Source organism: Geotrypetes seraphini, chromosome 14 (assembly GCF_902459505.1).
Source record: "Geotrypetes seraphini chromosome 14, aGeoSer1.1, whole genome shotgun sequence".
Classification (NCBI taxonomy): Eukaryota; Metazoa; Chordata; class Amphibia; order Gymnophiona; family Dermophiidae; genus Geotrypetes; species Geotrypetes seraphini.
Window position 1 is genome coordinate 22,726,726 of NC_047097.1, and position 18,356 is coordinate 22,745,081.

General features: G+C 43.7%; 1 protein-coding gene across 4 annotated transcripts in view; it reads left to right on the forward strand.

Moving 5' to 3' along the window:
- Positions 1–18,356, forward strand: part of SECISBP2L (SECIS binding protein 2 like) — a 78,602-nt gene that overhangs the window by 11,597 nt on the left and 48,649 nt on the right. For all 4 annotated transcript variants that reach the window (XM_033920791.1, XM_033920793.1, XM_033920794.1 and 1 more), the window contains exons 2-3: positions 6,842–7,011; positions 14,516–14,837. In XM_033920791.1, coding sequence (XP_033776682.1) covers positions 6,842–7,011; positions 14,516–14,837 — 492 coding nt within the window. The remainder of the gene's footprint in view (positions 1–6,841; positions 7,012–14,515; positions 14,838–18,356) is intronic.

Consider the following 18,356-nt stretch of genomic DNA (forward strand, 5'->3'; position numbering starts at 1 on the left):
CCAATGCGGAGAGACTACACCAAATCAATCTACTGGAACTCAGAGCCATCTTCAATGCGCTCCAAGCTTTCCAACACCTACTCCACGACATGGTAATCCTCATTCGCACAGACAATCAGGCCGCCATGTATTATATCAACAAGCAAGGAGGCACGGGCTCGGCCCTCCTTTGCCAGGAAGCTCTATGAGTCTGGGACTGGGCGGTGCGCCACAACGCCCTACTCAGAGCAGTATACATCCAGGGGGAGAACAACGTCTTAGCAGACAAACTAAGCCGTCTGCTACAACCGCACGAATGGACTCTCCATTCCAGCCCCCTTCACCAAATCTTCACGCAATGGGGGACGCCTCAGATAGACCTCTTTGCGGCTCCCCACAACGCCAAACTGCCTCAGTTTTGCTCCAGGATCTACACTCCTCATCGCCTCGAGGCAGATGCTTTTCTACTGAACTGGGGGAAACGATTTCTATATGCGTTCCCACCATTCCCGCTGATCCAGAAGACTCTGGTCAAGCTGAAACTCGAACGGGCCACCATGATTCTAATAGCTCCTCGGTGGCCCAGACAACCTTGGTTCTCCCTCCTACTTCAACTCAGCAGCAGGGAACCAGTACCACTTCCAGTGTTTCCTTCACTACTTACTCAACATCAAGGATCACTACTTCATCCCAACCTGCAGTCTCTCCACCTGACAGCTTGGTTCCTCTCAACGTAACCCCTCACCAATTCTCACAAGAAGTGAGGGAGGTCTTGGAAGCTTCCAGGAAGCCCGCCACTCGGCAATGCTACTCCCAGAAATGGACCAGATTCTCCTCATGGTGCGTTTCCAAGTCAAAGGAACCCCAGCGAGCTTCCTTATCCTCCGTGCTGGACTATCTCCTACACCTATCTCAATCTGGGCTCAAGTCCACATCCATACGAGTACACCTGAGCGCTATCGCGGCGTTCCACCAGCCCCTACAAGGGAAACCCCTCTCGGCCCATCCGGTGGTCGCCAGATTTATGAAAGGACTCTTCCATGTTAACCCGCCTCTCAAACCACCTCCAGTAGTTTGGGACCTCAATGTAGTCCTTTCCCATCTCATGAAGCCCCCGTTTGAACCACTCAACAGGGCCCCTCTGAAGTATCTCACCTGGAAAGTGCTTTTCCTTGTAGCCCTTACGTCCGCTCGCAGAGTCAGCGAACTCCAGGCATTGATGGCGGACCCACCATTCACAGTATTCCACCATGACAAGGTGGTCCTCCGCACTCACCCGAAATTCCTGCCTAAGGTGGTCTCCGAATTTCATCTCAACCAATCCATTGTACTTCCAGTATTCTTCCCTAAGCCTCATTCTCACCACGGAGAATCGGCCCTTCACACTCTAGACTGTAAACGTGCCTTGGCTTTCTACCTGGATCGCACCAAGCCACATAGAACCACTCCTCAACTTTTTGTCTCCTTCGATCCTAACAAGTTGGGAAGACCCGTATCGAAGCGCACCATCTCCAATTGGATGGCGGCTTGTATCTCTTTCTGCTATGCCCAGGCTGGACTATCACTCCCTTGTAAGGTCACAGCCCATAAGGTCAGAGCAATGGCAGCCTCAGTAGCATTCCTCAGATCAACACCAATCGAGGAAATTTGCAAGGCCGCCACCTGGTCCTCGGTTCACACATTCACCTCACATTATTGTCTGGATACCCTCTCCAGACGGGATGGACAGTTTGGCCAAACAGTATTGAAAAATTTATTCTCTTAAGTCGCCAACTCCCCCTCCATCCCACTGAGGTTAGCTTGGAGGTCACCCACTAGTGAGAATACCTGCCTGCTTGTCCTGGGATAAAGCAATGTTACTTACCGTAACAGTTGTTATCCAGGGACAGCAGGCAGCTATTCTCACGTCCCACCCACCTCCCCTGGGTTGGCTTCTCAGGCTAGCTACCTGAACTGAGGAGACACGCCCGGATCCCCGGGTAGGAAGGCACCGGCGCATGCGCGGTGCGGGCATCTAGAAACTTTAAGTTTCTACAAGCAACACGTGCTTGTGAGACGTCCGTACCGGGGCTCTGTCTGATGACATCACCCACTAGTGAGAATAGCTGCCTGCTGTCCCTGGATAACAACTGTTACGGTAAGTAACATTGCTTTTTGGATTACGAGCATGCTCCTGGAACGGACTATGCTCGTAATCCAAGGTACCACTGTATATATATGTGTCCTGTGTGATTGTGACAGGAGGAAAAGAGCAATTATGCCAGGGCAGTTGTCTGCTTTGAAAATTAAGTTGCAGGGCTGCGAAATAGAGAATGGCATGGGGACAAATTTGTCCCGTGAGTTTTGTTGCTGTTCCTGTCCCATTCCCGTAAGCTCTGCCTTAACTGCACAAGCCTCAAACACTTACGATTTTAAAAGCGTTTGAGGCTTGTGCAGATGAGGTCGGAGCTTTCAGGAACGGGGCAGGGAAAGGAAAAGGACGGGACAGGATAACGAGTTCCCGCGGGGACAGGGAAAAATTTGTCCCCGTGTCATTCTCTATTGCAAAACATAGGGGACCATCTCGTATAACCTAAATGAAACCGTCTCCAATTGCCTCTTTTTATGGAGCTAAATATTTTCTTCTTTTCTGTTTTTAGAGAATAAAATGCCCAGCTAGTTGTAAAAGGAAGGGTGTGGACAAATAAACACTCCTACTTGTAAACAAGGCATTTGTTTAGCTAAATCTTTTCTAATAAACTGTTAAAGCAATTGCAGGAGTGAGTTTGAGGGAAGATAAGGTGAGAAATTCCAATGCATTTTCAAGCCTTAATTGCTGTTGAATAGGTCTTTTTGGTTACACCTCTGCTTCTCACTGCACCATTAAACCAGGACTTTACCAACATTTGGAAGCTCAGAATCAAAAGCATTCTTTTGAAAGTGATCTGGGTAGAAAACATCTGTGCTTCACCTCAGGGCTATGCAGGCCGACAAATTTACTAAAGACCTGCATGCAAATGGGGACGATCGTTGGCACTCCCTCCCCCACTCACTGCACGGATCACTAGAGAGCGATCCTTGAGCATGCGCAGACCATCTTCCATGTGTATAGATGGTCTGTGCATGCTGTGTTAGCTGTGAGGATTGGGGTAGGTGCCATCCCTCCGGGTTTGGGAGTCGGGGATTGGTGGGGAATAGGATGTGGGGCGGGGTTAGCCGCAGCAGCCGTAGAGGTCGGGGTTTGTCGGGTTTGCGGCGGTGGTTTTTCCCGCCCTCCCTCCCTCCCTTTGTTGGGTTTTGGTTGGTTCCCGGGTTGGGAGCTCACGAGTTGCAGGAGGGGTTTGAGCTACAAAAAGCCGGGGCTCATCTTGAGATGAGCGGCAGAAGGGCAGCTGGTTCGGAAGCGGGTCCCAGGTGGGCTGGTGACCCGGCCGAAGGGGCAGGGCGGCACCTTCCACCCCCATGACCCTTGCTGACAGGGGTGGGGTCATGGGGCCTAAAAGCTGTTTTTTTGTTACTGTGTGGTAGTAAAACACACATAAATTCATCATAAACAACAAAAAGCCCAAATAACATCCCCCCCTCCTCAATATTCAACCAAATACAAAATCCCACAACCATTTCACACTTGGGTCTATCTGACTCCAGAACAGGCACACATTACTAACAGTAAGTCTTGCATTAGCCTACTCCAAATGCTTGTATAAACAAGAGGGCCTTAAGCTTCTTCTTAAATGCTTGCACACTTCCCAACCCTTGCTAAAGACTAGACCTTTGGAAATATTGAGGGATTGTAGAGGACCAGCTACCTCTAGGGTAGAACAAACATGGAAATTCTGTTTTAATGTAATTTTTTTAAATATTTAAATAAAACTCTGTGTTGAGTGTTCACTTAGGTCTCTTCTGGACACTTGGTTTCAGCAGATCCGCCGGTCACCGGTCAGTTTATGTTTGAGCTTACTGGGGGTTGGACAGTTGCCAGCATGCATTCCCTCAAGGGTCATCTTAGGAGTTTCTGTTGCCAGGAACTTTCCCTCTCATGTTTTTCTGGTCTCTGGGTCTCGTGTGCAAGCTCCTATTTCTCTCAGGGTAAGATCTTGACTCAACATGTAAATGAGCTTGCTTCATTTAGCCTGCTGGGAAGAGCCTATACCCAGCAGGTTTTAGTATAGGGCTTCTCCTTGCAGCTTTCTCTCAGAGGTGATTGTGGTGATAGCAAGTCTACCCTATTACACTCTGTTAATATACCCTGCAAAGATAACTCATTGAGCCTCAACTTTGTGATCCAAAGAGCTGGTGGAAAGAAATTTATTTGAAGTGTTGCATGGGTTCTTTTCACTCATTTTCTGGGGAAACCCTGTTTAGTAGTAGTTTCCTGCTCCTCAGTTGAAGCAATGGCTTGGATTTGACAACATGAGACTTTGAAAGCTACTAATAATTTTTCCTCCTGTTTTTATATCCCTTGCCAGCTTACCTAGTCCAGCAAAGTGTTTTACCAGAAACCTTTAACCTGGACTCCTTCCAAAATTCTAGGATCATGTGCTCTAAATGTATGTTTACTGTTTGACTGTTTGCTCTTTTAAGGACAGTGAATGATGTCTCTATAGCAGGGGTGTCCACACTTTTTTGACTCGCGAGCTACTTTTAAAATGACCAAGTCAAAAGGATCTACCAACAATAAAATTTAAAAAAAACACAACGCACACTGTACGCATAGAATTATTAATTATCATTCCTATTCCAGGGTTTTTTCAAAGAGGTCAAAGCAGATGACTCTATGCACTGTCATCTCAGTAACAACCATACAAAAATAGACAAATACCCACCCCCTCCCTTTTTACTAAATCACAATAGCATTTTTTAGCGCAGGAAGCTGCGCTGAATGCCCAGCGCTGCTCTTGACGCTCATAGGCTCCCTGCACTAAAAACCACTATTGCGGTTTAGTAAAAGGGGACCATATTGTAAAATATAGACAGCAGATATAAATTCAGACACATTTTGATCACTAAATTTAAAATAAAATCATTTTTCCTACCTTGTCTGGTGATTTCATGAGTCTCTGGTTGCACTTTCTTCTTCTGACTGTGCATCCAATCTTTCTTTCAGCCTGTATGCTTCCTCTCCTCCACACCTCATTCCCTCCCCCAACTTTTTCTTCCTCTCTCCCTGACCTTTATTTCTTTCTCTCTTCATGCCCCCTTTCTTTTTTTCTGTTTCTCTTCTTTCCTTCTGTCTCTCTGCCTGCCCCCTTTCTTTCTTTCTCCCTGCCCTTCCCCAAGCCACTGCCACCGGGGAACAGGACCCAAACGCCACCAATGGATAACAGGCCCCGACGACGACGACGCCCAATGCTCTCTCTGCTTCGGGCCGATCAATCTTCCTCGCCCCGATGTCAATTCTGCCATCGGAGAGGAAGTTCCACCCAGCCAGGCAGCAATTGGCTGGCCCGAACTTCCTCTCCGACGGCAGAATTGACGTCGGGGAGAGGAAGATTGATCGGCCCGATAGATCGCCAAGGCAAAGTGAGTCCTGGATGATTGACTCACTTTTGCTACCGGTCGATCGTGATCGACCTATTGGGCACCCCTGCTCTATAGCGTCCCTGGAATCAAACCTATGTGTTCTGCATGACAGTATATAGCACTACCTCTGAACCACCAAGCCCATCCTCTCTTTCAGTAATTTATTTGAGTTTGTGATACCTGTTACATAACCGCAGACTTTAATCTTGTGAGGCCCGCCCTTGTTCCTTCATCATACATTTCAGGATAAAAATGACTGGCAAAGGTCCAGCGTGTAAACACCCACAAAAGTCAACAGAAATAGCTGCAGAGTATTTCTTAGTCTGAAAGCTTATCCTAGTCTCTGGTGAGTTTAGGCTTTCCTGGAAACAAATTATTACAAACCTTGAGGAACTGGATGTAGAGGCTCTATTTATAGACTTGTGCATATGTTTGATCATTTTGTCACCTTAGCCCCAGGATAAGACGTGTCTTTGAGGGAATCTGCTTCTGGTTCATGGCTGTACAGTGGTGCCTCGTAATCCGTATACCCCAGAACTTGAACGATTTGGAATCCAAACTTTTTTTTTTCTTCATTTTTGCCCCAGAATCTGAACACTGCTTTGGAATCCGAACTGCAAGCAGTGCTCAGCCCAAAGCTTCCCCTCTGATGCAGCTTCCTGTTTCCACCTGGGAGGGAAGCTTTGGGCTGAACACCACTTGCAGCTGCCGTTGCCGATCTTGCTATCTTGCCGCTGGGGATCCCGATCTTGCTGCCTCTGCTGCTGGGGGTCCCGATCTTGCTGTTTCTGCCAGGTAGGCCCGATCTTGCAGAGTTTGTGGGACCAAGGAACGAATTAATCCAATTTCGATTCTTTTCAGTGGGAAAAATTGTCTTGGAACTCAAACGTTTTGGAACTAGAACAGGGTTCTAGAACGAATCATTAGTGGTTCAATCTGCAACAAAACTTTGGTCTTCATCTCCAGGCTGTTTGTTTAGAGTTTCCTCAGTCTATACATGGGCTTTCCCATATTTGTTTTATTAGCCAAAATAAGGGACACATACTGGTTTATTGAAACTTATATACTGCTACTAATGACTGGGGAGTCAATTCGGAGCCAATTACTGAAGAATGCATGAATTTGATGTCGGAATGTAACTTTCCCAGAGATGGGGTTTGGAAAGGCAAATGATAAGCCAAATATATTTTTTGTTTCTACTCACCGGCCTGTGGTTTGCGTGTGCACCTGCAGCATCACTATTGCAAATATTTAAACTACTGTAACTCTAGTTCTTTGAGTAGGATGTTTAAGAATGCATTGTCTCTTAGAAAGATGTTTTTATGTTAACATTCTTTCATTTTCTGTTTTTTTCCTCCAGAATGTACAGCTGTCAGCTGAAGTAGAACCTTTTATTCCTCAAAAGAAGGGGCATGAAACATTTATGATCCCTATGGCACTCTCTAATGACAGTGGAGGAGTGGAGCCCCCTCCTATTCCTAGTTATCTGATTACCTGCTATCCCTTTGTACAGGAAAACCAGTCCAATAGGTAATTTGCAATTTTGGGGGGTGGGTATGATGTTTTGCATCCCCCCCCCCTTTTTTTTTAGGTATTTATATACCGCCTATCTGTCCTAGTGGGTTCACAATCTATCTAACGTACCTGGGGCAATGGAGGATTGAGTGACTTGCCCAGAGTCACAAGGAGCAGTGCTGGATTTGAACCCACAGCCTCAGTGCTGAGGCCGTAGCTCTAACCACTAGGCCACTCCATGATGTGATGGGCTGTCAAGTTTTCACTTTGAGAAAAATCAGTTATATTAATATTCATTTTCATTGTGCTCATGTTTAGCGTAGCAAGGTGAAAGGTATCCAGGGAAGTGGTGCTCCTTCCCCGCGTCCCCCTCACCACCATGTGCGCACACCCCTTCCCTTCCCCCATACCACGTTAACTTTCCCAGGCGTCAGCTCTCCCTCTGATATCACTTCCTAGGCACGGGACCCGGAAGCAATGTCAGAGGGAGATATTTTGCGTGTATTACACATGCAAAATATCTTGCCAATAAAAAAAAAAATGCTTCCCCCCACAAAGCGCTCCCCCCCTTCCTGAACCCAAAAAAGTCCCAAGGGAGGATCCCGAGGTGCCTGAGCCAATCAGAGCCTAAGGCCCCTCCCCGTGCATCACATGATGCTCCGGGGTGGGGCCTAAGGCCCGAAGTTCGGGATCAAGGCCTCTGGAACAGGAGGGACTAAGCATCCCTCTTGCTCCCAACTTTTTTACAGGAAAGGGAGGGGGGTGTCGGTGTCCTGTGGCAGGAGGGAGTGGGTATCCTTCTTGCCATTTGGTTTTTTTTGGGGGGGGATGTCGGGAGTCAGCCCAATGGCAGGAGGGAGTCTGCATCCCTCCTGCCATATTTTGGATTGCATGGGGGGCGCACCGATGGCAGGAGGGAGTCAGCATTTTTTTTTTTTTGGTTCGGGGAGGGAGGGGGGTGGGTTTAAAAAAATTTTTTTTTTAATTGGGCAGATATTTTGTGTGTGTAATACACGCAAAATATCAGTGCCATTAAAAAAAACCCACTATTAGCTTTAGTGCAATACCAGTGTGTTAGTTGTTAGTTCTAACACCAACCCTTCTTAAATGATAGCAAAGATAAACAAGGTTGGAATATTCAAAAGTAAATGGTTTTTCTAAAATACCTCAGCCCCACCACTCCACCGCTATGTTAGCTTCAAAACAGCGGGAGATTTACGTGGCAACTCATCATAGGTATTAAATTTATCTAAATGCTGTGATAGTTTTACAAAATTATTATCATTTTTATAAACTGATATATTTTTATTGGTGTGTATACTTAGCTTTTAACCACACAGCTGGACCTGGGAGTCAGACCCGACATGTTTCGCACAAACAGTGCTGTTTCAAGGGTCTCCCTAGTGTGAAAGTAAAGAGAACAAGCCTTAGGGAAATGGCAGAGAAATCTAGCCCTACATGCCACCCCCCCATATAAACCAGTTTAAAAATCACTTAATCTAAACGCTTACCGAGGCCGCCGTTGTCATCCGACTCACAAGTACAACTTCTGTGAAAAGATGGCGCCGGCATTCTCAGGCTGCTTTTAAATCCAAACCCGGTGATGGACACTCCCCCCCGGTACTACCATTGGTTCATTCATCCACCAATCAATGAATGGAGAGATTGACTGGGTTTCATTGATTGGTGGATGAATGAACCAATGGTAGTACCGGGGGGGAGTGTCCATCACCGGGTTTGGATTTAAAAGCAGCCTGAGAATGCCGGCGCCATCTTTTCACAGAAGTTGTACTTGTGAGTCGGATGACAACGGCGGCCTCGGTAAGCGTTTAGATTAAGTGATTTTTAAACTGGTTTATATGGGGGGGTGGCATGTAGGGCTAGATTTCTCTGCCATTTCCCTAAGGCTTGTTCTCTTTACTTTCACACTAGGGAGACCCTTGAAACAGCACTGTTTGTGCGAAACATGTCGGGTCTGACTCCCAGGTCCAGCTGTGTGGTTAAAAGCTAAGTATACACACCAATAAAAATATATCAGTTTATAAAAATGATAATAATTTTGTAAAACTATCACAGCATTTAGATAAATTTAATACCTATGATGAGTTGCCACGTAAATCTCCCGCTGTTTTGAAGCTAACATAGCGGTGGAGTGGTGGGGCTGTGGTATTTTAGAAAAACCATTTACTTTTGAATATTCCAACCTTGTTTATCTTTGCTATCATTAAAAAAAACCCAGGCAGACCTGTCGGTAACGTCAGTTAGTGAATCAATCGCTTGGCTATTTTGCATGGAGTTTTATTCATTTGCATGGGTGGATCGGATCGTTAAGTAGGCGGTGGGCCATTTAGTGAATCAGGTCGGGGAACAGGAACGATTGCAAAGCCAGTAAAACTGGTTTTGCGATTGTCTTTACAGGATCGGTAAGTTTAGTGAATCTAGGCCTATATCCCCTTTGAAATCTACATGTCCTGCAGATATACACTTAATAGCAGGTACTTGTATGCACATTTACACATGTAAAGTAACTGTTACATTTGTGAATGCCACCCAGCTCTTCTAACATGACCTTAATTTCACAGTTTCATTTACTTTGTAAAGTTAATGGCAATTTTCTTATACCTTAAAATTACTGTTTTACAGTATATGAAAAGAAGGCTATAGAAAAGGATCACATTTAATACAGTGGTACCTTGGTTTGCGAGCATAATTAGTTCCAGAAGCATTCTTGTAATCCAAAGTGCTCATATCAAAGTGAATTTCCCCATAGGAAATAATGGAAACTTGGACGATTCGTTCCACATCCCAAAAACTTTAATAGAAAATACAATACTGTACGTACTTGTATTGCAAGATCTCACACATTTCGAACAGTCACTATACTGCGAGTGAATTGAGCTTGATGCTTTTATTGCATTCAGCCGCACTCAGCGTGAGATGTGCGTGCTTGAACTTTGGGTGCATGTATTATGTATGTTCCGCCGCGCATACATTGTGCGTATTTGACGTGATGCACGTATATGTGCTCATACTGCAAGACAACGCTCATTTATCGAGTTAAAATTTAAGAAAATGTTTTGCTTTTCTTGCAAAACACTCGTAAATCACGTTACTCGCTATCCAAGGTTTGACTGTATATTTATAACTTGTTCAATCCTTTTAAGATCTTGAGTAATTTAAAAAAAAAAAACCCAAACCCATTAAAAAAAATTAAAGAAACAGTGTATGGATGGACCAGCCTGGAGTGGGGGCAGATTAGTAAGAAGGTATAGGATCAGTTCAGAGGTGTTAGGTATAAAAAAGTGAAGAAAGAGTCAGCGGGTACTAGGAGTCAATAACAGTGCTTCCCATTCTTTTTGTGGCTATGGCCCTTTGTTTGCAACCAAATAAAATTGTATGACTTGCCCCCCCTCACCCTGAAGTGCAGAATGATGCACCTATGGAGAACCCACCTGTGTCCCCATTTGGGAAGCTCTGGACTAGATTGCTTATATAGTCTGATATTCTGACATTCAGTCTCGAAATCAAAAAACATAGGGCTAGATTCACTAACCTTTTGATCCGTGGGCGATTGGAGGCAGGCCGAACGATTCACCAACCATCTTCATGCAAATGGGGGTGATCGGAGGCACACCCCCATCCGACAACACGGATCGCTGGGTAAAAATAATAATAGTTTTATTTATATCCTGTTATACCTTTTCAGTTCAAGACGCTATACAACAAGAACAACAACAAATGCTTTAAAAACAGCGAGGTTACATCAGTTAGATTTGGGAAGGTGTGGAAGACAGTTGAGTGAACGGGGTGGTAGGGTAGGAAGAAGGGGCGTATTAGAAGAGGTAAAAGATGAGCGGAATAGAAGGATCAGATAAATTTGTCAAATAAGTGAGTTTTTAGTGATTTTCTGAATGAATGGTATGTTGGTGCGTCCAGGATTAGGTTGTTTAAGGTGTTGTTCCGGATCCCTGCTTGAAAGGAGAGTGTCCTGTTGAGGAATCTTTTGCATTTGCATCCTTTGAGAGAAGGAAATGTGAACAGTAATGTTCTGTGAGAGAGGCAGAGTTTGTCCTATAGGGTGAGGTGTTTCAGGAGGTAAGTGGGTATGGTGCCGAGGAGGGTCTTGAAGCAAAGGCAACCAAATTTGAAGATTATTCTGGCCTTGATAGGTAACCAGTGAAGTTTCTTGTAGTATGGGGTGATGTGGTCAGATTTTTTTCAAGCCAAAGATTAGTCAGATGGCTGTGTTCTGGATGAGTCTCAGTTTCTTGATGTTTTTTTTTCCCCAATATTTTTTATTGGTTTTTGATACAAATACAAGGTGTACAACAAAGTAGAAAATGCACAAAAAACTCTGCTCCACTTCACCTTATCTCAGACCTAACCCCCCCTCCACCCCTACCCACCCCACCCCTAACCCAACACCCTTCAAGTGAAACCAGTAGAAAACATATAATTCAGTCCAGTACAGACCCAGCGCAACATAGCTAGGCATTTAATAGATGGCTGCGTGCTCTAGGCGTTAAAGTTTCCCAAAAGGGCGCCCAGCAAAGGCTAAATACTCTTCCCTGAGCAGAATCCAATGAAGGAAGGTCAAGCCGTTCCATAGAGGCTTGGTGAATCATCAATGATCTCCAGCGTGAAATGGTCGGTGAGTCTGTGGTAATCCAGCACAGCAGAATCGCTTTTTTCCCCAGTAGCACCGCTCGTGAAAGGAAACTGCGAAATCCCTTTGGAGCAGTCCGTGGAACAGAGTCCAACGTAAACAGCATCACAGGGTCCAGTAAAAAGTTGTATTTCCACATTGCTTGAATATGTATATTGAGCTGATGCCAAAAGTCAATAATCCGAACGCACGACCAAAACTGATGACCCAAAGTAGATGGGGATTGTAGACATTTAAGACACTGATCAGACGAACACATCTTTGCCCGAAATTGATGGGAAGTAGACCTATACAGCCTATGTAAAAACTTGTAATTAAGTTCATACAAAAGAACACTTTTAGTCACCCGGGCTGAACGTAAAGTCCCCCTACGAATCATGGAAGCAGTCACTGTGCAAGGAAAATCCTGAGTCCAGCGAAGCGCTATAGATTCATAAGATGGTTCCCCCAATTGTTCCTGTAGATGGCGATGATGAAATCGCAGAGGAATCTGCACCTGCGCCGATAAGCTCAATGCTTCCGAGAGGGTCTCCATGCTGTTGTCTGTAAGGGATGCTCTCGGTAAGGAGGCCACGTAGGAAGAGAGTTGAAGGTAAGAAAGCCAATCAGTTTGCCTCCAGCCATTATCCCTTTGTAGCTCCGCAAACATTTTTAAAGATCCCGTGGAATGGACCAGTTGGAAAATGTATTGATTAGAACTTGTACTCTCTTGATGTTTTTTTGTGAGATCCTAGATAGATTATGTTGCAGTAGTCCAGTGAGTTCAGGACTAGAGACTGGACCAACAGTCTGAATGATGTGAAATCGAAGTATGGTTTTAGTGTGCGTAGTTTCCATAATAAATGGAAGCATTTTTTGATCAGGATGTTGGTATGGGTTCGAGTGTCAGTTGCTGATCTAGGGTAACTTCTAGGATTTTTATGGTAGGGTTAATTGGGAAGTCCGTTCCATTTAGGTTGATAGCCGATTCTGTTGGTTTGTTGGGGAGGCCATAAATATCTTGGTCTTTTCTGGGTTTAGCTTTGGTTTGGAGTTTGTTGACCATTGTTCTACATGGTTGATGATTAATGAGATGAAGTGTCTGGTTTCAGTTGACAGTGTAGAGATGGGGACAATGATTGTGATGTCATCCGCGTAGATGTATGATTGGAGGTTCAGTTTGTCAAGCTCCTTTCCTAAGGAGGACATGTATAGGTTAAATAGGGTGGGGGATAAAGGGGAGCCTTGGGGGGATACCACAGGGGTTGGCCCAGATCTGGAGTAGGTTTGCTCACTGGTGACTTGGTAGGATCGATTTCTAAGGAAGCCTCTAAACCAGTTGAGAAAATCGGGCCGCATAGTGGTTGCAAACTAATCAGTACACAATTGGTTTGCTTAGTGAATCTAGCCCATAGACGTCCTAATCATCAGGACATCCAAGTGCTGATAATTGAAACTGTCTATGAAATTGGCATGGTGGAGGCATGCTATGGGCGGGCTTTGGGCATTCCCAAGGATGAATTAGACATGGACGTCTTGCAGCAATAATCAAACCTTTTACAAGACATCCTGGACGGAACTTATATGTCTGTAACTAGACCTGTTTTAGGAGGGTCTAAGTGCCACAGAGGTGGCCAAACTGACCAGATGACCACTGCATACATCAAGGAAAGACACCTCCACGCTCCCCCCAGTGTTCACTGACCCCCCTTCCACCACACAAAAATGAGAACAAAAAAGTGCATACCTGTCTCTGCACACACAGGTGTCTTAAGTAGACTGGTGGGTAGGCTAATGAGCCATAGAGAGGAGGACCCAGGCCCATAAGCCACTCTAGCCACTACATTTATGGTAGAATGTGTGAGCCCACCCAAAACCTATACTATACTGCTATATAGGTGCCACCTGCAGCCGTAAGTGCTATTGGACTGGTACACAGGAGGGTATAGTAGGTTTTGGGAAGCTTGCCCTAAATTATGAGGAGGTTATGGTGAGATATACAGCTGGCACCCTTTATGTGAAGTCCACAGCAGTGCCCTCTAAGGCAGTAGTCTCAAACTCGCGGCCTGGGGGCCACATGCGGCCCACCAGGTACTATTTTGAGGCCCTCGGTAATTTATCATAAACACAAAAGTAAAATAAAACAGTTTCTTGATCATATGTCTTTTTAGCTATAAATGACAATATTATTATTAAGACTTAGCCAAAAGGAAAGATTTATAAACTATAAAGAGTTTTACCTCATGCAAAATTGTCATTTCTTTAATAAGACATTAACTATTTTGTTTCTGAGGCCCTTCAAGTACCTACAAATCCAAAATATGGCCCTGCAAAGGGTTTGAGTTTGAGACCACTGCTCTAAGGTGTCCCATTGCTCTGTCGGGATTATATGGCCAGTCCATTACTGTGCTGGCCCCCCACTCACGTCCAAATGGTCAGGATTAGGACATTTTCAACATGGATGTTTTTCTGATCGAAAATGGGGTATAAAGTTAGACATCCCAGAGGCTAAGATGGCTAAATAGACGATTTAAAAAAAACATTATTTGGACGTACAGCAGTTTGCCATTCAAAAATGATCATTTTTGTTCTTCCAACTTTGGACATTCAGCTGGAAACATCCGAGTTGGACTCGGATGTTTTCTTCGAAAATATCCCTCATTGTGTTTTGTTTCTATGATTATCAATAAATTGGTGTGGATATTTCCATTTTATTTGTAAGTCTGGATCAAGGCATTTCATTTTAATAATAGAGTTGTATTCCTCTAGGTTTGCTTGATTTTTAAGCAGGGTAGTAACTTATTTGTATTCTATGCAATAATCGTATTGAATTGAATTGTATTAGCAATTTATTCTCTCTCTTTCTGTTTGCAGACAATTTCCATTGTATAATAATGACATCAGATGGCAGCAACCTAACCCAAACCCATCTGGACCTTATCTTGCTTATCCGATTGTATCTGCTCAGCCACCTCTTTCCACCGAGTACACTTACTACCAGTTAATGCCAGCACCGTGTGCTCAGGTCATGGGTTTCTATCATCCTTTCTCTGCTCCTTACTCCACGCCTTTTCAAACAGCAAATGCAGTGAACACAGTTACAGAATGCGACGATCGTCCCAGCCAGCCCGGACAAGTCTTCCCATTGGCCGGTCAGAGAAGCAGAAGCAGCAACAGGGGAGCGTTAGTGCATAAAGTAAGTCAATTCCGATTCAAATCTGAGCACATCATGACTAGCAAGTTTTTAACAGCCGGCCCTTTTGTCTTGGCAGAACAGTGTGCTTCTGTTCAGCAGCTTAGGTAAATGTTTGTGTCGCACTGCATTAGAAGAATAGATCCCTTGTTCCCTTTGTCTGTTTTTGAAGATCATACTATTTATACTTTTTTGTTTCTTTTGTTCACTGTGTCCTTGCAGCATTTCACACAATTTGCTTGTTTTATGCAGTACTTTTATGTCTACGATGGTTAAAACATAGTTGCTATTTCAAAATCAGCCTGTTGTAACTATATGTTGCAAACATTCTATAATAAGAGAGATTTGATTATATCCAAAGAAAAAAAATCACAATTTCAGTGGCGTTTGTATTTCAGATTTTGTTTGCGATATATGTTATGTGACAATCTACATTTCATTTTTCTACATATTAGAGCAGCTTGCTAACCTGTAAAATCATCACTGTTGTATTTTTCATCTATTTATACATAAAGAATGAACCAGAATGTACATAGGTAGGCCTGGTCTCGGTTAGGGCACTGGTCTTTGACCTAGGGGCCGCCGCGGGAGCGGACTGCTTGGCACGATGGACCACAGGTCTGACTCAGCAGCGGCAATTCTTATGTTCTTTTTTTTTTTTTTAATTCTTTATTCATTTTTAAACTTTCATCAAGTGTACAAAATTCACAATAAACACTATTAATTAGACCACTTGAACATCTTATCATTATATCTTATAAATATAAATGCAACCCTCCTCCCACCCTCCTTCTAATCACATTATTCATTATAATTCTTATGTTCTTATGTTGTATCTATATTGTAGATTAAGGATATTTTTTTGTTTTGATATTTTGGTGTTACACGAGATTGATTGTTAAGAACATAAGCATTGCCGCTGCTGGGTCAGACCAGTGGTCCATCGTGCCCACCAGTCCACTCAATGGCGGCCCTTAGGTCAAAGACCAGTGCCCTAATTGAGTCTAGCCTTCCCTGCGTACGTTCTAGTTCAACAGGAACTTGTCTAACCTTGTCTTGAATCCCTGGAGGGTGCTTTCCCCTATAACAGCCTCAGGAAGAGCGTTTCAGATTTCTTCCACTCTCTGGGAGAAGAAGAACTACCTTACATTTGTACGGAATCTATCCCCTTTTAACTTTACAGAGTGCCCTCTCGTTCTCTCCACCTTGGAGAGGGTGAACAATCTCTCTTTCTCTACTAAGTCTATTCCCTTCATTATCTTGAATGTTTCGATCATGTCCTCTCTTGTCTCCTCTTTTCAAGGGAGAATAGGCCCAGTTTCTCTAGCCTCTCACTGTATGGCAACTCCTCCAGTCCCTTAACCATTTTTTGTCGCTCTTCTCTAGACCCTTTCGAGTAGTACTATGTCCTTTTTCATGTATGGTGACCAGTGTTGGACGTAGTATTCCAGGTGGGGGCGCATCTTGGCCCGGTACAACAGCATGATAACCTTCTCTGATCTGTTTGTAATCCCCTTCTTAATCATTCCTAGCATTCTGTTCGCCTTTTTTGCCATCGTCGTGCATTGCGCAGATGGCTTCATTGACTTGTATACAAGTACTCACAAGTCTCTTTTCTGGGGTGTCTCTCCGAGTACTGCACCGGACATTCTGTATTCGTGTATAAGATTTTTGTTACCGACATGCATCACCTTGCACTTATCCACGTTTTATCCGTCTGTTTTTGAAAAAGCTTAAGTGTGATGTCTTAGCTTTGAATGTTAGGGTTTGTATACCTAATAGTTATTTAACAGGTGCTACTTCTTAATATTTGAACACTATGAATGCAATGAACCACTGGGTTTTGTGGAACAAAGAAAGCAAAGGAAATTCATTAAGAAGAACACATCTTCTTGGGTCATCTGAGATGTGTTGTGGCTTCGTTGAAGACCCTTGGAGTCTGATGCATCCCATCCAGTGTTGGTCCTTGTTTGGATGATACTTGGCAGATATGGTGGCTTTCAGAGCTCAACAAATCCCAGGTCATCAATAGAGATTTCAACCTGGTATGTGGGATTTTGGTGCCCTGGTTTGTAGCTGCCACTGGAGCAAGAACATTATTATTTCTACACTGTATGGGTCTATGTGAGTCTGAGCTGTGTGGTACAGGAATTCACACTGGTCTTGCAAGATTTGAGAATTGGAGTCCAATGTGAGAACTTCCTGCACCATGTAGCTCACTCATTCAGAGCCATGCAATACAGGAAGAAGGAAGTTGTTGCTCCGGTGTTGGCAGCATAGAAGAAAAGGTTCTTCCTCTGTGTAGAGCAGGATGAGGCTGGCTTGCTGGAACAGGAGGGTAGGGGCTGGTGTGGAAAGTGTGGGGGGCTAACTGGCTTGGTGTAGCTAGGAGAGCAACAGACTGACTTGCTGAGGCAAAGGTATTGTAGGGGTGGAGGAGGCTGCTGACTGGCTTTCCGGAATAAGGATAGGGGCAGAGGGACTGGCTACTATTTACATTATTACTTTGATTTTTAGCTCTGGAAAAAAGATACAAATTGTTGCTACTAATTTATTTGAGCATCTATCAGCAATCATGAAAATACTTGATTGATAGTATTTTACCTTCACTTCCGAAGCTACACTCTGCGGGACACTCTGATTTATATATTCCAACAAGAAAAGAAATAAGGTTACAAACAACTAGAGTGAGTGCTTTTTCTTGTGTAGGTCCTGCAGAATGGAACAAACCTATATAAGGCATCAAAGAGATGTGAATATTTTTAAAAGATTATTAAAACTGTATTTATTCTGTAATATGTAGTATGGGTGTTGAAAAACTGTATATTCTCTAGTGGAATAATGGACATTGTGGTTGAGAGAAGATATATTTCTTGCTGTTATCAAGTTTATCAAGTTTTATCAAGTTTATTAACACAATTTGATTAATCGCCTATTATAATCACTAAGCGATGTACATAGCATAAAAATATATCAAATAAAAAGGGGTTAACATTTTAACAAAAGAACATTTAACTTGAACAAACATACAGTTGGGAAGGAAAAGATAAAAGTTACAATTTTTGTTTGGGGTAGAATAAGGAAATAACAATAGGTAAAGGGGAGTAATAACCTCAGCAATTTTAAATTTATTATATTTTAAACATTAAAAGCATCTCTGAATAAATAAGATTTTAAAAGTTTTTTAAATATTAAAATATCTGTTTCATTACGAATGTATTGGGGAATGGCGTTCCACCATAATGGACCAGTCACCGAAAAAATGTCGGCCCTTCTTGTACCGATAATTTTTAGGGAAGGTACTGAAAGAAGATTCTGGTTGGAAGAGCGAAGTGATTGATTTTTTATGTTTGATTTTATATGGATGTTTGTAGAACCTTGGTTTACGAGCATAATTCATTACAGAAGCATGCTCATAAACCAAATTGCTCGTATATCAAAGCGAGTTTCCCCCTAGGAAGTAAGGGAAACTTGCTTGATTCGTTCCCCCCCCCCCCTGTGAACCAGCATTACCCGCCAGCC